The sequence below is a fragment of the Adiantum capillus-veneris genome, chromosome 6 (genome assembly GCF_014529385.1).
Source record: "Adiantum capillus-veneris isolate H3 chromosome 6, ASM1452938v2, whole genome shotgun sequence".
Taxonomy (NCBI): domain Eukaryota; kingdom Viridiplantae; phylum Streptophyta; class Polypodiopsida; order Polypodiales; family Pteridaceae; genus Adiantum; species Adiantum capillus-veneris.
Genome location: NC_140936.1, coordinates 10,845,541 through 10,864,900, shown reverse-complemented (window position 1 = coordinate 10,864,900; position 19,360 = coordinate 10,845,541). Strand labels below are relative to the sequence as shown.

Sequence of the window (19,360 nt, the reverse complement as noted above, 5' to 3'; positions counted from 1 at the left end):
TTGAGGATTAGCTTTTGGAGAGAAAGGGGGCGGAGGGTGCATTTTATGAGTCCTTGAGGCCTTGCACACTTCAAAAAGAAGCCCAAACATTTACTTCAATTTTTTCAATTTTTGCCAAATTTGTTTGTAGCTGTTGGCCGTTCCAGGGGCATTCCGGAACGTTCCGGAACGGCCGTTCCGGTTTGCACTGGCCACCCGGAACGTCAGACGTTCCGGGACGTTCCGGAATTAGGGAAGGGAACTGCCCCCCGGAACGGCGGAACGGGGGCGTTCCCCGGTAACTCTGCCTTAAAGCTCTTAACAACTTCAAGTGTCTCATTGTTGTACACAATGGATTCTCCCTATAAGCATAACTTTTGTTTTGGATTCATTCACAAGGAGCCCATTATGCAAGCAAAAGTTCTCAAGGACAACCACCCGCTTTTGTCCCGCTTTTGTGCATCCTCTAAAGTGTGTAATAGAAGCACTACATCATCCGCATACAACAAAAGCATGGTTACTGTATTGCAAATAGTAACCTCTTCAATGCCTTCTTGTTGCATAAAGTCAAGGACCATTTGTTCCAATTGATCAATGAATAGACCAAAGAAAGTTGGTGACAACGGACATCCTTGTTTAACCCCAATAGTGCTTGCAACAAATTTGGAAATTCCTCTTCCATGCGCAATTGACATATCACCTCCTCACAAATTCGAGAAACCGCAAGCATAAATGTCATGTGCAGCAGGAGTGTTTAAGAATTTAGCTAGGATCTAGTACTCCGCTCAAACATAAGGTTACTTTACTTCCCTTGAAAAGAGAAATTGAACTGAACACAATGAAGGAGAGAGACGCAAGAGAGAGAGAGAAAAGAGATGACACCGCATGTCGGGTCCCAACCACCCTCAAGAGTCCCCTTGCTCTATTGTCAGAGCAAGTACTTGCTTTATTAACTTTTGCACAATGCTGATACAATGATGCTAGACGCGGAGATGCTGATGGGTACTTGATGCTACTGATGTTGGGTAGTGCTGAAGTGCTGATGGGTACTGCAGTGCTTGATACTGTGGGTACTTGGTACTGCGGGTTACTTTGGTGCTTGGTACTGCGGGTACTTTGGGACATGGAGGTCTCGATGATCCCTACGCTGAGCGAGGTAGGAGCCAAGCCAACACGCAAGGGGTGCTAGATGTTGGGGTAGTGCGTCGACGACGACGACGACGACGACGAGGGGTACTTGTACTGCGGTGCTGCGTAGGTACTTGGTACTGTGACGAGGAGGAGGAGGTTGTGGGCTGATCTGCTATCGCCGAGGACGACGTTGGATTGAAAACTGAAAACATTGAAGGGGATGATGGCTGAAATGTGAAAACTCTGGTGGTACTGCAGCCGTGACGAGGCTATGCTGAAAACACTGAGGGCTGAAATCTGATGGCAATCATAGGGCTGAAAACGCTGATGGTTGCTAGAGAAAACGCTGGCTGATGATTGCCCAAGCGTTCGTACTGCTGAGAGGCTCTTCTATTGCTCATTTGCCTTCTACTGGTGCCTAGAGGGTTTCTTTTATAGGTCCTTTAGCCATTTGCCCTACTTACTTTCAGTAAATGTCATGTCAAAGTCACTTATTAATAAAATGACTTAAGTGACTGTCCATATGCTTATATGCTTAAGTGACTTAACTGTGCAAGTGAGGGTATGCAACTATGACCTGCCTGATCATGCACGTCCTTCTAGAGGCTCTAGGCTCACAACTACCAGGCTAGATCCTAAGCTAACTAAGACTGATGCTAGACTGTAGCAGAAGCTTGTCGACGTGGCACAAGTGCAGTGCGCACGTGACATCCCCCTTGTTAAAGGTGAGACACGACTGTCGAACCTCTACCTATACTTCTGATGCGAATGCTTGCTTGTGGATGCTTAAGCCGATGAAAACTCCCGCAAACTTGTGGATACTGCGGATGTAGGTACTGCTGTGATGTAAACACCGACCATACGAGTTACTAGGTAGTCTTACTACTGTTTCAGAATACTAGCCTTGATGCTAACTCTGCCTTGCGAGCAAGTACGACCACTCGAATAGTCCTGTCGTGAAAGCATTGTGGGTGAAGATGAAAGGTAAGGTGCTCGGAGGTATTTCCAAGGGTTACTTGTCGACGGAAGTGGATGCACGTTATATGCGAATGCGAATGCAGAAGAGTATTAGGGATCTCGTCTCCAACTCCTTCAATATCCGCATAGGGTGAAGATGAAAGGTAAGATGCTTGGAGGTATTTCCAAGGGTTACTTCTCGACGGAAGTGGATGCACGTTACATGCGAATGCGAATGTAGAAGAGGGTTAGGGATCTCGTCTCCAACTCCTTCAATATCCGCATAGGTTGCAAGTAGATCCAGGTACTCGAGATTTGGATTGTCGTGTATCCGATGTCGATCTTCATTCAAAGACATAGCGATGAAGAAAGGAGCGCGCTCGATGCGCGATGGACTAAGGTTGGGAGTGGCTAATAAGTCCGGAATCAGGACACGGAGATTCTTTGAGGAAAAAAATTGAGAGAGGTTCCTTGGGGTTCTTGGTGGTTCTTCCTTTGAGTTCGCGAAGTTGAAGCATGCACAAATCTCTAATACCATTGTCAGGTGCTGCGGAAGATGCAATGGCTGTCCAATATCTTCTGGCTCACTAAGCACTGGCTCATTGAGAGTTTCGGGCCTTTGTGGTGCATCCTGAGGCTCAATTTCAGAACTAACAGGTAGTTGTACATGTTGAAATTTAACCTTTAGAGTCCATGTTGAAATTTGACCTTTAGAGTCAACATCAGAGGCAACATTGTTTTTAAGCAGCTTTGCCTCATTACATACAACATCGCGGCTGCATATAACCCTCTTAAGTTGAGGTAGCCATACTCTATAGTCCATTTCTCCTTCATCGCCATATCCCATGAAGATTTCTTTCATGGACTTGGCATCAAGCTTGTTCCTCAACCATGCACAAATGCCTTGCAACCAAAAATGCGAAAGTGGTCATATGAAACGGGTTTGCCAACATTAGCATTCCTTTTATCTGTCCTTCCTCTAACCGTATGAGTCGAAGCATTAGCCTCACCACTTGCCTTTCGTCTAATTTCCTCATTGAGGATAGAACCCCTTACTCCATGAAAGGTAAGGTTTGGGTTATTAGACAATGAGACCATTAGGGCCTCCCAAGAATCAAGCAAGGTCATGAGCAAAAAATGGCCTTTAACTTATCATTATCAAAAGCGGGCAAATTAGAGTCCTGCAACTGGGAAAGAACACATATGTAAAAGCACCAATGTGCTCAGATACAGACTTTGCAATATTTAATTGCATTTACACATCAAATGCACCTGGTGCACTGGTGTCCTGTTTTCATAAGTGGCCTTGAGCTTTTCCCACACAACATAGGCAGTGTCAACAACCGCCATTTTTACATACGTAATAGCTTTTTTATTTAAATTAAGCCGTGCCTCATTTGTCATAGCCGCAGGCTTTGCATCTTGTAGTGCACCATCGCAATCTTTTAAGAAAAGAATGCCCTGCATTCTCTCTTTCTGAAACCGGCCCGTAGGGCGGTAGGCGTCGGCTTTCACCCGAAATTCTTTACTTTATACACACACACACAGAGCACTTAGCAAAGAGAACCTGCGACGGGAGTTAACACTTGAATACACACACGGCTCGGCAGCTAGAATGCTCCGAGCAGACGCCGACAACCTGTAGGCCCCAAAATTGGCGCCCCTTTCGGTATTTCTTTATTCTTTAGGAGGGTAAATTACAAGGTAAGGTCCTGGGAATCCTTCACGTGTATCCACCTAGATACCATTTGATTTGGCAAATTTCGGCAGCATAACAGCCCCAAAACTTGCGCGAAACCAATTCCCTTGCTGGAACTCGCTTGCACTGTCGTATACCCTCTGATTCCTGTCCAAAAACAGTAAATTCAGCACGCTGTATTTACTGGTTTTTGCCCTGTTTTCAGCCCCAAACAGTCCCCTAACTGTCCTTTGCCAGTGGGGCACGATTCCCAATGATCCTGGCGTCCGTATGGCTGAAAAACAGTCAAATTACAGCGCATACACAGCGCTGATTTTGCACCTGTACGGTGAGGTTATGACCCTCACCAGTGCCTGCTTTGGAGCAGCAGTTAGCTACCCCTATTCCTGCTCAAGGAGGCTCTTGCCTCAGCACAAAAGCATGAACCCACACAACTGTACATCAGTCAAATGAGTAGCCCTCTTGTGGGGCATCACATAACTGCACGTAGGGGAGAAAGAGAGCAGTATGTAGCGTGCGGGGCATCACTCCCGTCACCATATTGTGCATAGAGGGCAAGGTAAGCATTCCATAGCTTCTGTACCTGTTGCAATCCGCCTGTGGCTGAAAATGGCGCCCCCTTTGTTGATATGCAGCTCGTTTTTGCCTCCCAGAGTGGCAGAATCGCTCACAAGCTGACACGTCGTCCAGTTTCCGAGTTTGGGCTTTCCCTGCTAAAAATATCTCAACTGGTGCGTCAGTTGACTTCGCGGCAGAGTTGTAAAGTGTTCCCCTAGTCATACCGAAGGTAATGACGCGAACACATTTCGTGGCCCAAAATAGCAGTTCCCTAAATTTTAGGAGATGCTTCCGTTGGGCTCCCACTGGTCTTCTAACCATCTATCCTCATTGGGACCGCATCCAAAAATGCAATGTGGCCCAACTGTCGGGTACTTTTTGTTGGTAGTCCCACCTTGACTTTACGCCTTAATTGAGTTCACTTCCTAGTATCCACCAACTTGCTAAGTGCGACGGGGGGACCTATATGATCTTGCTCTGAGCCTAGACATCCTCTTACCATACGAATTCTAGTGCCGACCACTTCCCGTCTGCGGGTGAATCTACCGTTCACATTGGCCATACAATGTCCGACCGTTTGCTACTTCAAAAAGAGGGTCTCAAAATAAATAAAATAAACCCCATTGGAAAGAAACCAACAACCAAGGTTAGCAGTTGCCACATCTCTGTGACATGGTTAATAACTGCCACGTCCTCGTGACACTTTCCACAGCTTCATTTGTCATAGCCGCAGGCTTTGCATCTTGTAGTGCACCATCCCAATCTTTTAAGAAAAGAATGCCCTCCATTCTCTCTTTCCACAAATGGAATCCAGTACCTTCGAATCTCTTGATTCTGAACAGATTCTTCACGTCAGAAGAGGAGGCCAATGCACAAAAAACAAAAGATTGAATTTCTGTAAAAAAAATCAGAAATTAGTATTTGTTAAAATTTCAATGATCTTTTGCAAAATTTTTGCAAAACAAGTGCCATAAAGGTAATACAACACTTCTAGAAGCTCCCTTCCGAATTTCATAAAATTTTGGAAAAAGTTCAAAAATTTATTAATTTCTGAAATTTTTATGCAGAAAATTACGGCACGCTGAATGTTTGAATTTCTCACCCAAAAATTTGGGGATTTTCATAGTTTCAAGGTGCAAACCACAAATGGATACATGAGGGAGCTATGTGCATTAAAACACCCAATTTTCATGTTGAAATTGTCTGTAAATACTGAAATTTGTCCAAAAATGAACAAAGACACCTTATGTTTACAAATTTCCTTGCCGGAGAGACTTCGCGTGATGAAAACTTCCTAAAATGGGAGTCTTGAGGGTGTAGAGTTGAAATACTCAGATGTTCGCGATGGATTTTTACCGAGGAATTTAATCGAGGCTCTGATACCAGTTGAAAGAGGACGTTCACAAAACCCAAGTTGGGTGAGTTTGGGCAGCAGCGCATGTGTGCGTAGGTGGTGTGCACAGAGAGAGAGAGAGAGAGAGAGAGAGAGAGAGAGAGAGAGAGAGAGAGAGAGAGAGAGAGAGAGAGAGAGAGAGAGAAATGACAGGAGACAGATGGTGAAAGGCTAGCAGCCCAATAACTCTAGATGGCTACATGGTGTGAGACAAGACAACGAGAAAGAGGGTGGCCCCCCTCCTATATATAGGAGAATAGGGGCTGGTCAGGCAATAATCCTCAATATAGCCCAATGACCTTAAAATATGACCCTCCAATATAAATGGGGGAATATGTGACCAAAACAGGTCTAAAGTGGGAAATGTGCTGAACAACCCTAAGTGTGCCTGAGATCCTTGTCCAGCAGGTGTATAGGTGGCCAATCCACAACCAAGGGCTAGTGCATGTGATTGTGTGTGAAGCCTGTAGACAATGTGCGAAGCATCTGGAGAGGAAGAATCTAACACCCCCCCTCAACAATAGATGCGGAGAAGTTGTTGAGGAGAATGCAACATGCCTACTAAATCTGGAGAAGATGTAAATCCCGAGAGAAAAGGATGAGGAGCGCCAGCCAAACAACACGATAATCGGTATAGCACCAGTGTGATGATGACCAAGGGTGAGGAAACTTCGATCAAGTTGCACAAGGAAGCTGATGGAGTGGCAAGCTACGGAATAAGTCGCTGAAGAGGATTTATATGAGGAAGTAACCTAAGATGAGCGTCGAATAGCCCATCAGTGATGATCACCACTAGTGTAGCAGCAGGAGACAAGACATGGGGACCCCCCTTGAAGAGGAACACTCTGACCACGAGGAGAGGAAAACTGCCGAGGTGGGAAACCGGTAGCATATCCAAGTCAAAGAAGCTCGAGCAGAAGAGGGAGGAAGAGTCGTCTTGGGGGTATATAAGCTGCGATATGATCTGTCGTTCCATGGCAGACACACAATATCGGACAAAAGAGTCGGAGGAGATCCTGGGGAAAGTCAACCTATGGGAGCACATCCACCACCGGGGTCTGGACAAAATATGCAAGAGAGAGTCTGCAAGTGCAAGTCGTGAAAACATGTGACATGGGCGAACTCCCCCCTGGGAAAGTAATGGAGTGAGGTGAGGTTAAGGACGGTTAAGAGGATGCAGTGGGAAGAATGACCGGTGACGTAGAAGTCATAGCCTCGGAGTAGACTAGCAAAGCAAAGATCATCCAGGAGGTCTTCACCGTGTAAGTAGTGCATAGGTACATCCAGACTGCAAGTGGAGGAGCCACAGAACCAAGCAGAAGCAAGGAAGAAGCTCTACCAAGTAGAGGCAAGGCAAAAGAGCCACCATGAAGCAGTGTGTCGGAAGAGACCATGCAGGTATCCAAATGCCAAAAGATACTCACATCTAGGAGTACATGTCCAAAAGAAGTGTCTGACGTGCTAAGAGGCACGGGTCTATCGTACAGAGAACCAATGAAGGATGTAGGGTTATTGAGGAAGAAGTAGCCGTGGAAAACACAAGCCACGTCCACATAAGTACCTGTACCAATCCAATCCCCTGCATCTTCCCGAGGGCAAGAGAGCCTCAAGGAGGGAAGATCTGCAATGTCAAGGGTGATTCGTCCGTTTTGCCACACCACAAGAAGCGCAGATCTGAATGCTGAAAACTCTTCCCAGATAAGGAAAAACGCTAGAGATTCATAAAACACAGGTGGTTGAATGCAAACTCTTCGGGATGGAAACCTTCAGATGGTCCTCAGTAATGGCGATGGCAGATCTAGCACCCCTGTGCTCCGATACCATGTCAGAGTGTGCAGCGGAAAGAGAGAGAGAGAGAGAGAGAGAGAGAGAGAGAGAGAGAGAGAGAGAGAGAGAGAGAGAGAGAGAGAGAGAGAGAGAGAGAGAGAGAGAGAGAGAGAGAGAGAGAGAGAGAGAGAGAGAGAGAGAGAGAGAGAGAGAGAGAGAGAGAGAGAGAGAGAGAGAGAGAGAGAGAGATGAAATGAAATGAAATGTTATATTAACGTCTTCAAAAGGCCAAAGTGACCTATGAGACCAGAAAGTTACAATGCGGTGTATCTGATACAAAGTCAGATTAACAAAATAAATTAACTAGAGAGAGAGAGAGAGAGAGAGAGAGAGAGAGAGAGAGAGAGAGAGAGAGAGAGAGAGAGAGAGAGAGAGAGAGAGAGAGAGAGAGAGAGAGAGAGAGAGAGAGAGAGAGAGAGAGAGAGAGAGAGAGAGATGAAATGAAATGAAATGTTATATTAACGTCTTCAAAAGGCCAAAGTGACCTATGAGACTAGAAAGTTACAATGCGGTGTATCTGATACAAAGTCAGATTAACAAAATAAATTAACTAGGATAACAAAATATAAATACTGCGGGATCCTAAACTAAGCAGCACAATGTGAAGACAATATGGGAGGGGAGTAGAGATCCATCTTCATCTGCACTCTGGACGACGAAAGAGTATGGCTTGAATCCTTTGCCGTAGCCTCCTTCGAAATTGTGTAGCTCCTCTTCTCCATCGGGGTCGTCTAGATCTCCCTAGCTCCAATGCTCGGTCTATGAGGATGCCAGTAGTGCGGGTAGACCTCTCCACCGTTGGATGCTCCTCTGTCTGTTCTTCTGGGTGTACAATATCTAGTGTAAATAAATCTGTGATCGGTCTCTGGGGATGTCTCTCTTCAGCTCTCCTCAGTAAAGTTTCTCTATGCCTGTGTAACTCAAGTAGATATAGCCCAAGACATCTTTGATCCTCATAACTCATGACCCTAGATAGAGGCCCAAAACCTTCTCTGAATAGACAGTGAAAACGGCTTCGTATCTCATAGTACACTGTGCAATGACATATGTAATGTACTTCTGTCTCTGGCTCTAGATGGCATAAGCGGCATATCCTGCTATTTGCTGGTGTCCCTCTGAATCTGCCAGTCTCAATCTCGAGCTGATATGAGGACGTGTGTATCTGGCCAATGGCACAACGCAAACCATGCGAAAGATGCGTGTCCATATAGCTAGGTCGAATCACAAACCCATCCCCCGTGAGGTGGAGAAGATGCTCTCTATAGAAAGCCATCTTTGTGCCCAACTCTTGTAACGGCTCTATCCATGTCCTCCTCGTGTCCAACTGGATCAGATCTTGACGGATGAGTATATTAATCTCTACCCGTGTTAGAGACCTCAAGGGTGCCTGTAGAGAGTATTGAAAAGGAGGCAACCTGTCCATGGTGAAACCATGTGTCTGAAACCATGATGCCATCTGTGCATACCAGCATGATGTATCCCCATTAAGAGCTAATTGTCTGGAGGACTCTAGAGCCACCCTGGCATATCTGTCTCTGGTAGTATCCCACAGACTGTGTACAAAGGAGGCTGATCTGGTAAGCGCCTCAATCTCCATGGGGGGGGCAACTAATTCCGCTCGAATGATATCATGCGGTACGGAAACCTTGGCTCTAATCAGCCGAGAGATCATAGATACCAGGGGCTTCTCCATACGCCTCCAACCATCTTTGGCCTATAGAAGGTCCCCAAACCTGCACCCCATATAACATAGTAGAGGCAACCAAAGTATCAAAGAGCCATAACTTTGTCCTAGGTTCCTGGAACTGAACCTGCAAACACATCCTCTCCATTCCTCCTAGAGCCGCATCGGCTCTAGTTAGTCTAGTCTGTGCTGCTCTTCTCAAAGAAAATCTCAGCCCAGTAAAGACTACCCCCAGGTAAGTGTATGCATTTGTATACTCCACAATCTCTTGACCATATTTGAAAGTAGGTACTGATCTCCTGACCCATTGCGGTGTGGTGTTAAACACCATAACCTTGGTTTTACCTAGGTTTACACACAGTCCACTATCCTCTGCAAAACTGCATAGTGCATCCAAGTGTTGTTGCATACCTTCTGGTGAGTCAGATATCAACAAAATATCATCAGCATATAGCAACAATGATATCCACGTCCCTGCGAGCTGGGCACCCCTGTCACCCTTTCTGTCAATGTAATTAGACACCTCATCAACATACATACCAAATAGAGTAGGAGACAATGGGCAGTCTTGTTTCACTCCAATAGTAGAGTGAACTAAATGAGATACCCCTTCCGGAGTGCGTACATGTCCCACCACTGATCTGTACAAAGCCATAATCCCCCAAATCACCTCTATGGGCACCCCCATCTCCTGCAGTCTGCGCATCAATCGAGCTCTTGGTACCATGTCAAATGCTTTGCGAAAATCCACAAAGCTACAATAGATCCGTCTCCCATGTGCTCTGTCCTCCTCAATGATGGCCTTGAGTGTCACAATATGATCAAGAGTGGAGAAACCCCTTCTAAATCCGGCCTGACCCTTTGCTCGTACACCCTCGCCCTCTGCCCAATTACTCAAGTGTTGCTCCAGAATAGATGCATACAACCGTGCCAGTGTGTGTCCAACCATAATAGTGCGGTAATTCCCAGGCTCTGTAGGGTCACCAGCCTTCAAGATGGGCACAATATTAGACAACCTCCAAGTCTCAGGTAATCCCTCACACATGGCACGATTGAACAACACTACGAGAACCTCCATCAGCATATCCCTGGCATGTATAAAGTGCTCCGTTACTAGACTGTCATGATCATATGCCTTCACGGTCCTTATCCTGTCGATGGCCCTTTGTACCATCTCAGGTGTAAAGAAAGTGCTCGTAGCTGGGCAAGGTTTGGTAGGGTCTGGAAGGGGTTCCTGTCCAGGAACCGTATATAATGATGTCGCATATTGGCCCCACACATCAGGTGAAGTAATCACTGGGGGAGGGGAGTGCTCATGGAAGAGTCGCCATGCCTCTCCTGAGTCCCTACTCAAGAACATTCGATATAAGTCTCGCTCCATCTGAGCTAGGTAAGCTCGCTTCTTCCGTCGCACAAGGCGTCGGAAAGCAATCCGAGACTGTCTGTAAGTGATGACTCCTAAAAGAAGATGCCTCTGAAGCTGGGCTCTCATCTCTTTGCACTCCTCATCATACCAACTATTATGGGGCATGCTCCCAGAATGTCGTCTCTTACCCGGCTGAGTGTGTGGGTATGCCACTGATGCAACCCCATGCAGTGTCTCAATCAGTAGAGTGGTGCACTCCTCCACTGAGAGGCCTGTACCATTTGTACCAGCTGTGCCTTCCAATAGACGGTCGCAGATCTCCTCTGTATAAACGAAATCAGTCTCTGTTGTAAATGTATAGCGGGTGTGTGACCTGCCTCTTGATGTCTGGGTTGTACTATACTGAAATTTAACGGACAGTGTCAAGAGAGCATGATCTACTGCTATGCCCACTGGCCTGGCTCCCACTGTGAAATCTTGAATGCAGGGGACAAAGCTCGGTTGTGTCATAACATAATCCACTGTATTGGCCCCATGTCTGTGTGGAAAGCATGTGAAACCGGCTGCTTCGGGAAATCGCTGTAAGCCATTAAGTATGGCTAATCCATGTGTAGTCGTCATTTCCATGAGGTATCTGCCATACTCCGTCTGCTCTCTGTCATCTGATCATCTGTCCAGTCCCAACTCACCCACATCCAACTCTCTAAGCATCTCATCTGAATTGTCGTAGAAGACTGTCTGCGAGTTGCCCGTTCGGGCATTGAAGTCCCCTAGGAGAATGATATCACCATCCCTAGAAAACTCCCATATGTCATCATCTAGGATAGAGAAAGGTGACTGCCCTCTGGATGCAGCATACACGGATGTTCTGGGAGGAAAGTAACATATGGCAATATATAGGAATCGACCTGTGTCAGCTCTCAGTCTTACCCACATATATCTAGCATGATCATCTCTTCGTACAATATGCAGTAATGGTTGTAGTTCCTCTCTGAATAGCAATGCTACTCCTCCTGAACGTCTACTCCCATACTCAGATCTCGCATTTGTCCTGTGAGCTGTCTCCCATCTGTATCCCATCACATGTGGCATTACCTGTCCAGGGGCTTGATGAGTCTCTAAGAAGAATACAATATCCTTGTCTTTGAAACTGTCCTCAAATGCACCCACGTCCAACCTCATAGACCCATTACAATTCCATGTAGCCATCTTCAGTGTGGTCCCATAGGTCTCGCACCGTCATGCAGTGCGTCACTCTAGAATCACCACCTGTCCATCTCTCTAAAAGGCTATCTTTCCCTTCTCCCTTGCCGCTGACTCTCTAATATAAATGGGGGAATATGTGACCAAAACAAGTCTAAATTGGGAAATGTGTTGAACAACCCTAAGTGTGCCCGAGATCCCTGTACAGCAGGTGTACGGGTGGCCAACCCACAACCAAGGGCCAATGCACGTGATGTGTGTGAAGCCTGTGGACAGCGTGCGAAGCATCTGGAGATGAAGAATCTAACAATCTGGGCATTTACTACTCCATCTATCAGTCACCCTTCAATCACAGTATGACTTTCTCTCCTCTCTGGTCTTGTACATCTCTCATAAAGTGAAAGGAACTCTCTCATTCAGTAAAAGGAACCTTGGGTACACACTGAGCACTCATCCCAAGCATTCACCATCAATCACTTCCGCTGCATATTACATTGGTATCAGAGCTCTTTGGCAGTGCTCGATATCATTGCTCAAGGAAAGAATCTTCGTGTCCTTGCCCTGGACTTATCAGCCACTGCTACTCTTAGTCCATCGCGCACTAGGCGCGCTCCCGTCTTCATCGCTCTGTCTTAAGGGCAATTAAGCCATAAAAGAACCACATAATTTTTTTTTGCTTGTTTGAGATTGCATGTAACCCAAGACCACTTGGGCGTGTCGATCTCTCTAATCTGTGTTTTGGAAGAGTGACATGTAATCCAGAAAAGAAGGGCTTGTCGAGCCTCGCCTAGTTCCTCTTTTCGACTCATTGAGAGCGGACCTTGCACATTGCGGCAAGCCAATGAAGGTGAAGTGGAAAAAAGCAACCTTAGTGTGAGCGCAAGGCCGCCAACGGGTGCAGGAGTTGAGCTTGGGTAAGAGAAAAGCCTTCTTCAACGCAGATTGCAAGCTGTACGAAGTACCAAGAACCCCAAGTACCCAAGAATCCCAACCCAAGTACCTCAAGTACTCCTAGAACCCAAGTACCCAAGTACCCAAGTACCCCTAAGAACCCAAGTACCCAAGTACTCAGTGCATGGTCATCACCAAAAGTGGAATGGATACTTTGCATGAAGCCGACAAAGATTTCTTCACAGATTACCCGAGTTGTTGGCAGACTACAAGGAAGCCATGCAACTCGGTACGAGTACCTCACCTTGAAAAGGGAGGGATGCCACGTGCACATCTGACCCTATGTGCATGTGAACAAGCTAACTCCTATTTTTGGGTTTAGGACAGTTTGATTGCACATGAGCATAGCGAGTGTCTGCTACATGTAGGCATTGGGGAGTGTTCCTATACAATTGCATTGGTACCTAGCCTAGATATTTCTCTGCATGTGAATCACCTCTTATTAGTAGTTCATCAACTTATTATTAAGTGACATTTTTGCATCATTTTAGAAATCGTGGGTTTTTAAGTGGCATTGCCCTACCCAGCTTTTACCCCATATATAAGTGATCCTAGGGGTCACTTCTCAATGGTAAGTCGGTACCCGCAATACAAGTACCAAGTACCTGCAGTACTTCAGTACCTCTCTGGCGTTTTTGCACCAATTCAGCCAACGTTTTCAAAACTCAGGCCATCGTACCATATCAACCAGCGTTTCCAGTTTTCACCCCTTAGATCAGCCAGCGTTTTTAGATTTCAGCCCTAGCCTCATTGTCAGTTTGCAATACCAAGTCAGATTAGCCCTAGCGATTTCAGTCTCTAGCCCTTAGCCTTGCAGATCCAAGCATCTACCGCAAGATCCCATTAGCATCTCATCATCTAGGACCAGATCAACATTTGTGCAATCTTTAGCAAATACCTCTCTATTACTCAGAACCTTCAATCACAATATCACACTCTCTCCTCTCTAGTCTTGCACATCTCTCATGAAGTAAAAGGAACTCTCTCATTCAGTAAAAAAAACCTTGGATACACACTGAGCACTCATCCCGAGCATTCACCATCAATCACTGCCGCTGCACATTACATCAATGGTAACAAGAAACGATTCGTGTGTTTTGTCGTTTTGTTGTTTCGACGTGTTTTGTTTTGTTTCATTTCGAAGATGGCAAATATTTTTTTTTTGGTTTCTTGGGGCTCTAGGATACCTAGAGTTGAGCACTTTCGGTAGTAGCTACATATATATTTTCATTTGAGGGCATTGCATTATAAGTAATGCTCAAATTTGTACCAATAATATCAATAGTAAGTTATAGATAACAAGCAGTTTATGTACAATGAAAGAAGTGGTAACATGACACAGCCTTAAATGCACATGCATGTATGTTAGAAATTATGTGTGTGTGTGTGTAGGCTGCATATCTTTTTGTTGTAGCGCTCATTTAGGAATGAAGAAGAAACACTTCATTTTTGCTAGAAACATGGCCAATTATGACACTCTAAAACTAGACCTTCGATTTTCTATAAAACGTGAAATAGTTGTTTGTCACCTTATTTCGTGTTTGTTTAGAAACGTTTCAGGTGTTTTCAGTTTCGTTTCGTTTCAAGGGGACAAAACAAGTTTTCATGTTACTCTGACCAAGCTGTACGCAGATCTTTGTATTGATGTATGCTTGTCTGTGTGTTGGGGGGGGGGGGGGGGGGGTGTGCATGGGTGGGTTGGAGCATAAATTGGTACCTAATTCTTCACCCACTTTGGCATTGACAACATTAGTGGGGATGTCATAGTATTTAGTCAATACTATGCATGATGGTGCCGATGGTTATATTGTCTTGTGGAGACTGCCATGAGTCTATACCTTGCATTTCCTTTACAGGTGAATGTGGGCTTATCTTGGATTCATCTAGGTGTATTTATAGTCGTATAGCGGACATGTAGACTTTTTCACATTATGAAGTTTTTGTTTCCGTTACGACCAATTGATTTTGGGTTAATTCTTTCTATCTTCTATTGTGCATATGCCCTATCAACTACCTTATGTTTGTACCAAATGTTCCTATTTAATGGATCTTTTAATGCTAGGCTTCATTATGGCTGAGTCTACCTGCATCTCTAGAGTTATGACAGAAACTCAGTACATAGATCTTTGTATTATGTATGCTTGTGTATGTGTGTGTGTGGGAGCATATATTGACGAAACAGCATGTGTGCGTGTGTGCACGTGCTGACAGGGGAAAAAAAGAAGATTTACAAAAAAAAGTGTGTGTGTGTATTGACAGAAACTCAGTACACAGTCTTTGTGTGTGGGAGCATATATTGGTACCTGTTCTACACCTTGCCTACTACCACACTGGATCTCCCAGGGGCCGGAGGGTATGTGAGTGATTAATAAGATTCTGAAATTAATGACTTATAAAGATTAGTGGTGCTCATGTCATAGCATTGCAATGAAGATACCTTGTCAAAGAGGGGTGTTTGTTTCAAAGCTTTTTTAAACTTGCAAGCCACAGGAAATTGAAGGTGTAACTGAATAACATTATCTTATTCTTGTGATGTATATTTAGCTGGATGTGAAACTCATTGGCTTTATTATTGGTGGCTCAGGTTTGTGGGAAGGTGACAGGGAAGATTATTCCCTCAATAACAATAAGAGGGCTCTTCACTTTGGCAAGGCACATGTACAAAATGAAGAGCTTTTAGACAGGGACTCACGGTATTGGGATAGGGATGATAGGATCCGTGATCGTGACCTGGACTATGGGGATGCAGTTTCGAAAGACATCAGTGGGAAGCGAAACCAAAGAGAAAATGCATATTCTGCTGAGCGAGAAAGGATGGAAAAGGCGAGGGGAAATAAGGAACTTTCTTATATGCGTGATCCAGTTAGGGAGATGGGCTCGGATGCAAGGAAAACTGCTTCTTGGAGACATTCTGTGAGCGGTAATGGTGGTTTATACAATGAAAGAGGCCGCAAAGAACTTCGGATCTATGAAGAGCAGTTGGAAGCTGCATTGAAGGAGGAACTTAATTCCAGAGAAAATCATGAATCTGGGCTTTATAAACAGGAAGATGGTGATAATGGCTGGTCTATGAATAGGCAAACAAATAATGAAGGTAGTGTGCTCAGTGCAAACATAAATCTAGGAAATCAAACAAACACAGTTAGGAAAGAAGACCCGTTTTGGGAGGATGGAGAGGAGTATGATTACAACGATTCCATTCCTGAAGTTGATCAGTCTGAGATGATAGATGAGGAAGATCCTCACCTGGGGGTTGAGGAGGCAGGCACGTTACATGGTGATCGAGAGAGCAATTCTTCACGTAGGTCAGAGGTCACATCCAAAGCTATGAGTGAGGTGACCAGTCAAGAAAGTGTTATTAAAAATCGTCGAGATTCTTGGACCCGTCAGACGAGCCGAAAAACAAAGCATCGTCGACGTTCAGGTTGGATGGAGACTAAAATACTATTCTATGTTGCATTCCATGGTTCATTCTTTGTCTGGCAGTTATAATCTCTTGATGTATACACAATGGCATCCTTTTCTCATGATCAAAACGCCAATGACGTCTACCTGTAATTTTCTGCAGCTCCTTGTGAAATAAACTTTCTGGACTCAACAGAGGGCCTGAAGGAACCCGAAACAAGCTCTCGCTTCCAAAATTTCTCTTTGAAGTACGTCGAACTAGAAGATTCCCCAGGCATTGCAGGTTGGGAACCTAGGTTTGCTGGCCATCAGTCGCTTGCAGAGAGGAACCAATCCTTTAAAGCCGAAGATCAGACTGTTCATTGTGGTTTTGTGCAAGTGCCTGATCAATTCAAGACAACAGGATTTGATCTAGCAGAGGACGATGTCCTCTATCTACGTACTTGTCGAATTGCTGTATCGTCTTGCATATTTGGGAGCTCAGACAATGTTAGGGCACCAAGAAACCGCAAGGTGGGTTACTGTATTTTGGTGATCCATAATCGGTAGATGTGCAAAGTAATTTTGATGCAAAAAAGGGCTTCCATTTGTGCAGTTGACAGGGTCGTATAAGAAGGATGTATGCTTTGTAATGTTTGTGGACCAATCAACATTGGATGTGATGCACCAGGAGGGACAACAATTGGATGAGAAAGGGTTTTTGGGCCCATGGAAGATTGTGCTGGTGAAAAACATGCCATACACAGATGCTCGACGGGTTGGAAAGATACCCAAATTTTTAACTCATCGGCTGTTCCCAGCTGCTAGGTGAGAAGAATCTTTTTGATGCAAGAGAGTGAACCCTGTTCCCTTGTCATGGGTGCTTTGTATTATTTTTTTGCTGAATGAGAATGAAGTCGATTTCCATCACATGATAAAAGGGAGAGGTATCAAGAGTCCAAGTAGAAAAAGCAGGTTATATGGGACACTTTGAAGAACGCTTTTTCAGTCACATTTTTAGAATAGCTTTGCATGCCTTGAACTCATCTATGGAAGCATTGATGTTGTCGTGTAGGCATGCACATTCTATTCACATTGTTGCATATTTGTGTCCTCCTCACTTGCTAGAGTAAGGATGCTACCATGTTCCTTCTACACAGGTATTCCATATGGCTTGACAGTAAGCTGCGGTTGCAAAATGACCCGGTCCTGATTTTAGAATACTTTCTATGGCGAGGTGGCTTTGAGTATGCAATTTCCAATCATTATGATCGACATTGCGTGTGGGAAGAGGTGCTACAGAACAAGAAGCTAAATAAATATAATCACACAGCAATTGACGAGCAATTTGCGTTCTACCAGGCAGATGGCTTGACAAGATTTAATGCTTCAGATCCTAGAAAGCGTCTGCCAAGCAGTATGTTTTTTTTTTCCTCTTATGAACACATGATTGTACTCAACAGCAAGTTTGTTTTTAGGAAATCATTATCACACCAAATCTTACGCATTTTAGTGGTTCAAAACCTTGCAGATGTGCCCGAGGGCTCATTTATCATCAGGGCTCATACCCCCATGTCCAACCTTTTCTCATGCTTATGGTTCAATGAAGTTGATCGCTTTACATCTCGGGACCAGCTCAGTTTTGCTTACACCTACATGAAATTTGTCAGGACAAATCCAAGCAAGCACTTCTATTTTAACATGTTCAAGGTGGGTTCTCGTTGATTGACGCAGAGTGGTCTTTGAATGGATGTCGCACAGGAGTGTACACTGCATGCTTCTTATTTAATCTGCTCTTCTTTTTCAGGATTGTGAACGTAAGAGCATTGCAAAATTGTTTCGTCATCGAAAAGCCAATTCTAGTAATGAACAGCAGGAAGCTGACATTTGACAACGATTACTGCTATTCGCTCGACGTAAGTCTTCCCAGTGGAGGTCTTCTCGTGTGACTAACTCGTCCATGTAACATCAAGAGATCCTTCCATGTATCATGATAATTGTCTTGGTTGCGGGGGCCAACCTCACTTTACACAGGCTGAAAGGGGCACTTCGCACACCAACGATTCACGACCAGTTGAGAAAGACACAATCTTGATTGCCGAAGGCGATTTTTTAGTGGAATAGCTGAAGCCGCTAACAGTCAAGTCGAAGTCATGGGTAGCTGTACAAATTCACGTGAGGGGAATTAAAGAATGACAGAATCTTCCAAAATAAAAACGGCTGGAGGTATAGAGATACTAGCAACAGGTGACCGGGTTTTTGTAATGTGTCTGCATTAATTGAGTTTTGTCAAGTCTAGCCCTTCCATTTGGACTTCTCAGACTGTTTAGCTTGAATTTATACACATTTTTTAACACCAAATATCAATGCATTGGGTCTAATATGTCGGATGTCGGATGTCTTGTCTCCGAAATACTGCATTGACTTGCTGTACAGGTGTGTAACATTCTTAAGAAAGGGTTTTGATTTAGTTTAGCACATGGCAAGGTGTCAACTTATACTGACGGAGCCTTGTTCCATGCATTTTGTCTTTGAGGTGTCATCTTTGATGTGCAGAATCGTAGTAACAGGAATTTTTTGTTGTTGTTGTGATTGTTGCTTTCCGTGTCGCGCTCAATGAATATCTGAATTGTGTTGCAACTGTGCAAAGTATGTTCGTCACTTGGCTTTGTTTATGGAGGTCTATGAGACAAGTGCCATAGATACTCATGAGGCTTGGCTATGGCTAAGAGGAGGGTTGAGCCCTACTCAACTACCTAGAAGAATGCTCAGGATTAAGGGAAAGGAAATGAAACCACAACACATATCATGTCGAACGTTTGAGAACACTTGAGAACCCACGCACATGAGGCATAAGACTATGGTAAAAGACTAAGGAAGTTGTGGGGGGGGGGGGGGGGGGAGTGGAAAAAACACTATGGTAAAAGACTAAGGAAACTATTGAGAAATTGCATGTCAATTAGTTATGCACTTATGGTGGGGTCGGACAACAAAATTTACCCCATTGGTAAGGGTTAAATTGCTTAGCAAGAGCACTTTGAGAGCATGTGAATCTAGAGGAAAAATCAATTCATTGATGCGATTTTTGATGTAGAGGTTGTAAGCATATATCATGATGGGAAATACTCTTCACAGGCCCAAAAGCACCTCCTATAAGAAAAATTGGTGCCCAAAAGTTGGTAGTGCCCTCGAACACTTTCATAGATGAAGCCAAAAAGTTACCCTTGG

General features: G+C 44.7%; 1 protein-coding gene across 3 annotated transcripts in view; it reads left to right on the top strand.

Moving 5' to 3' along the window:
- LOC147455143 (uncharacterized) overlaps positions 1-18,522 on the top strand; it is a 46,131-nt gene extending 27,609 nt beyond the window's left edge. The window contains exons 4-11 of one of the 3 annotated variants that reach the window (XM_086513979.1): positions 15,008-15,101; positions 15,333-16,172; positions 16,317-16,666; positions 16,749-16,960; positions 17,293-17,549; positions 17,664-17,842; positions 17,940-18,048; positions 18,167-18,522. In XM_086513979.1, the coding sequence (XP_086370105.1) occupies positions 15,008-15,101; positions 15,333-16,172; positions 16,317-16,666; positions 16,749-16,960; positions 17,293-17,549; positions 17,664-17,842; positions 17,940-18,023 (2,016 nt within the window). In that variant the 3' untranslated portion in view covers positions 18,024-18,048; positions 18,167-18,522. Of the gene's footprint in view, positions 1-15,007; positions 15,102-15,332; positions 16,173-16,316; positions 16,667-16,748; positions 16,961-17,292; positions 17,550-17,663; positions 17,843-17,939 lie in introns of all 3 variants that reach the window. The other 2 variants (XM_086513978.1, XM_086513980.1) reach the window with 2 other exon arrangements.
- Positions 18,523-19,360: the final 838 nt, after the last annotated feature.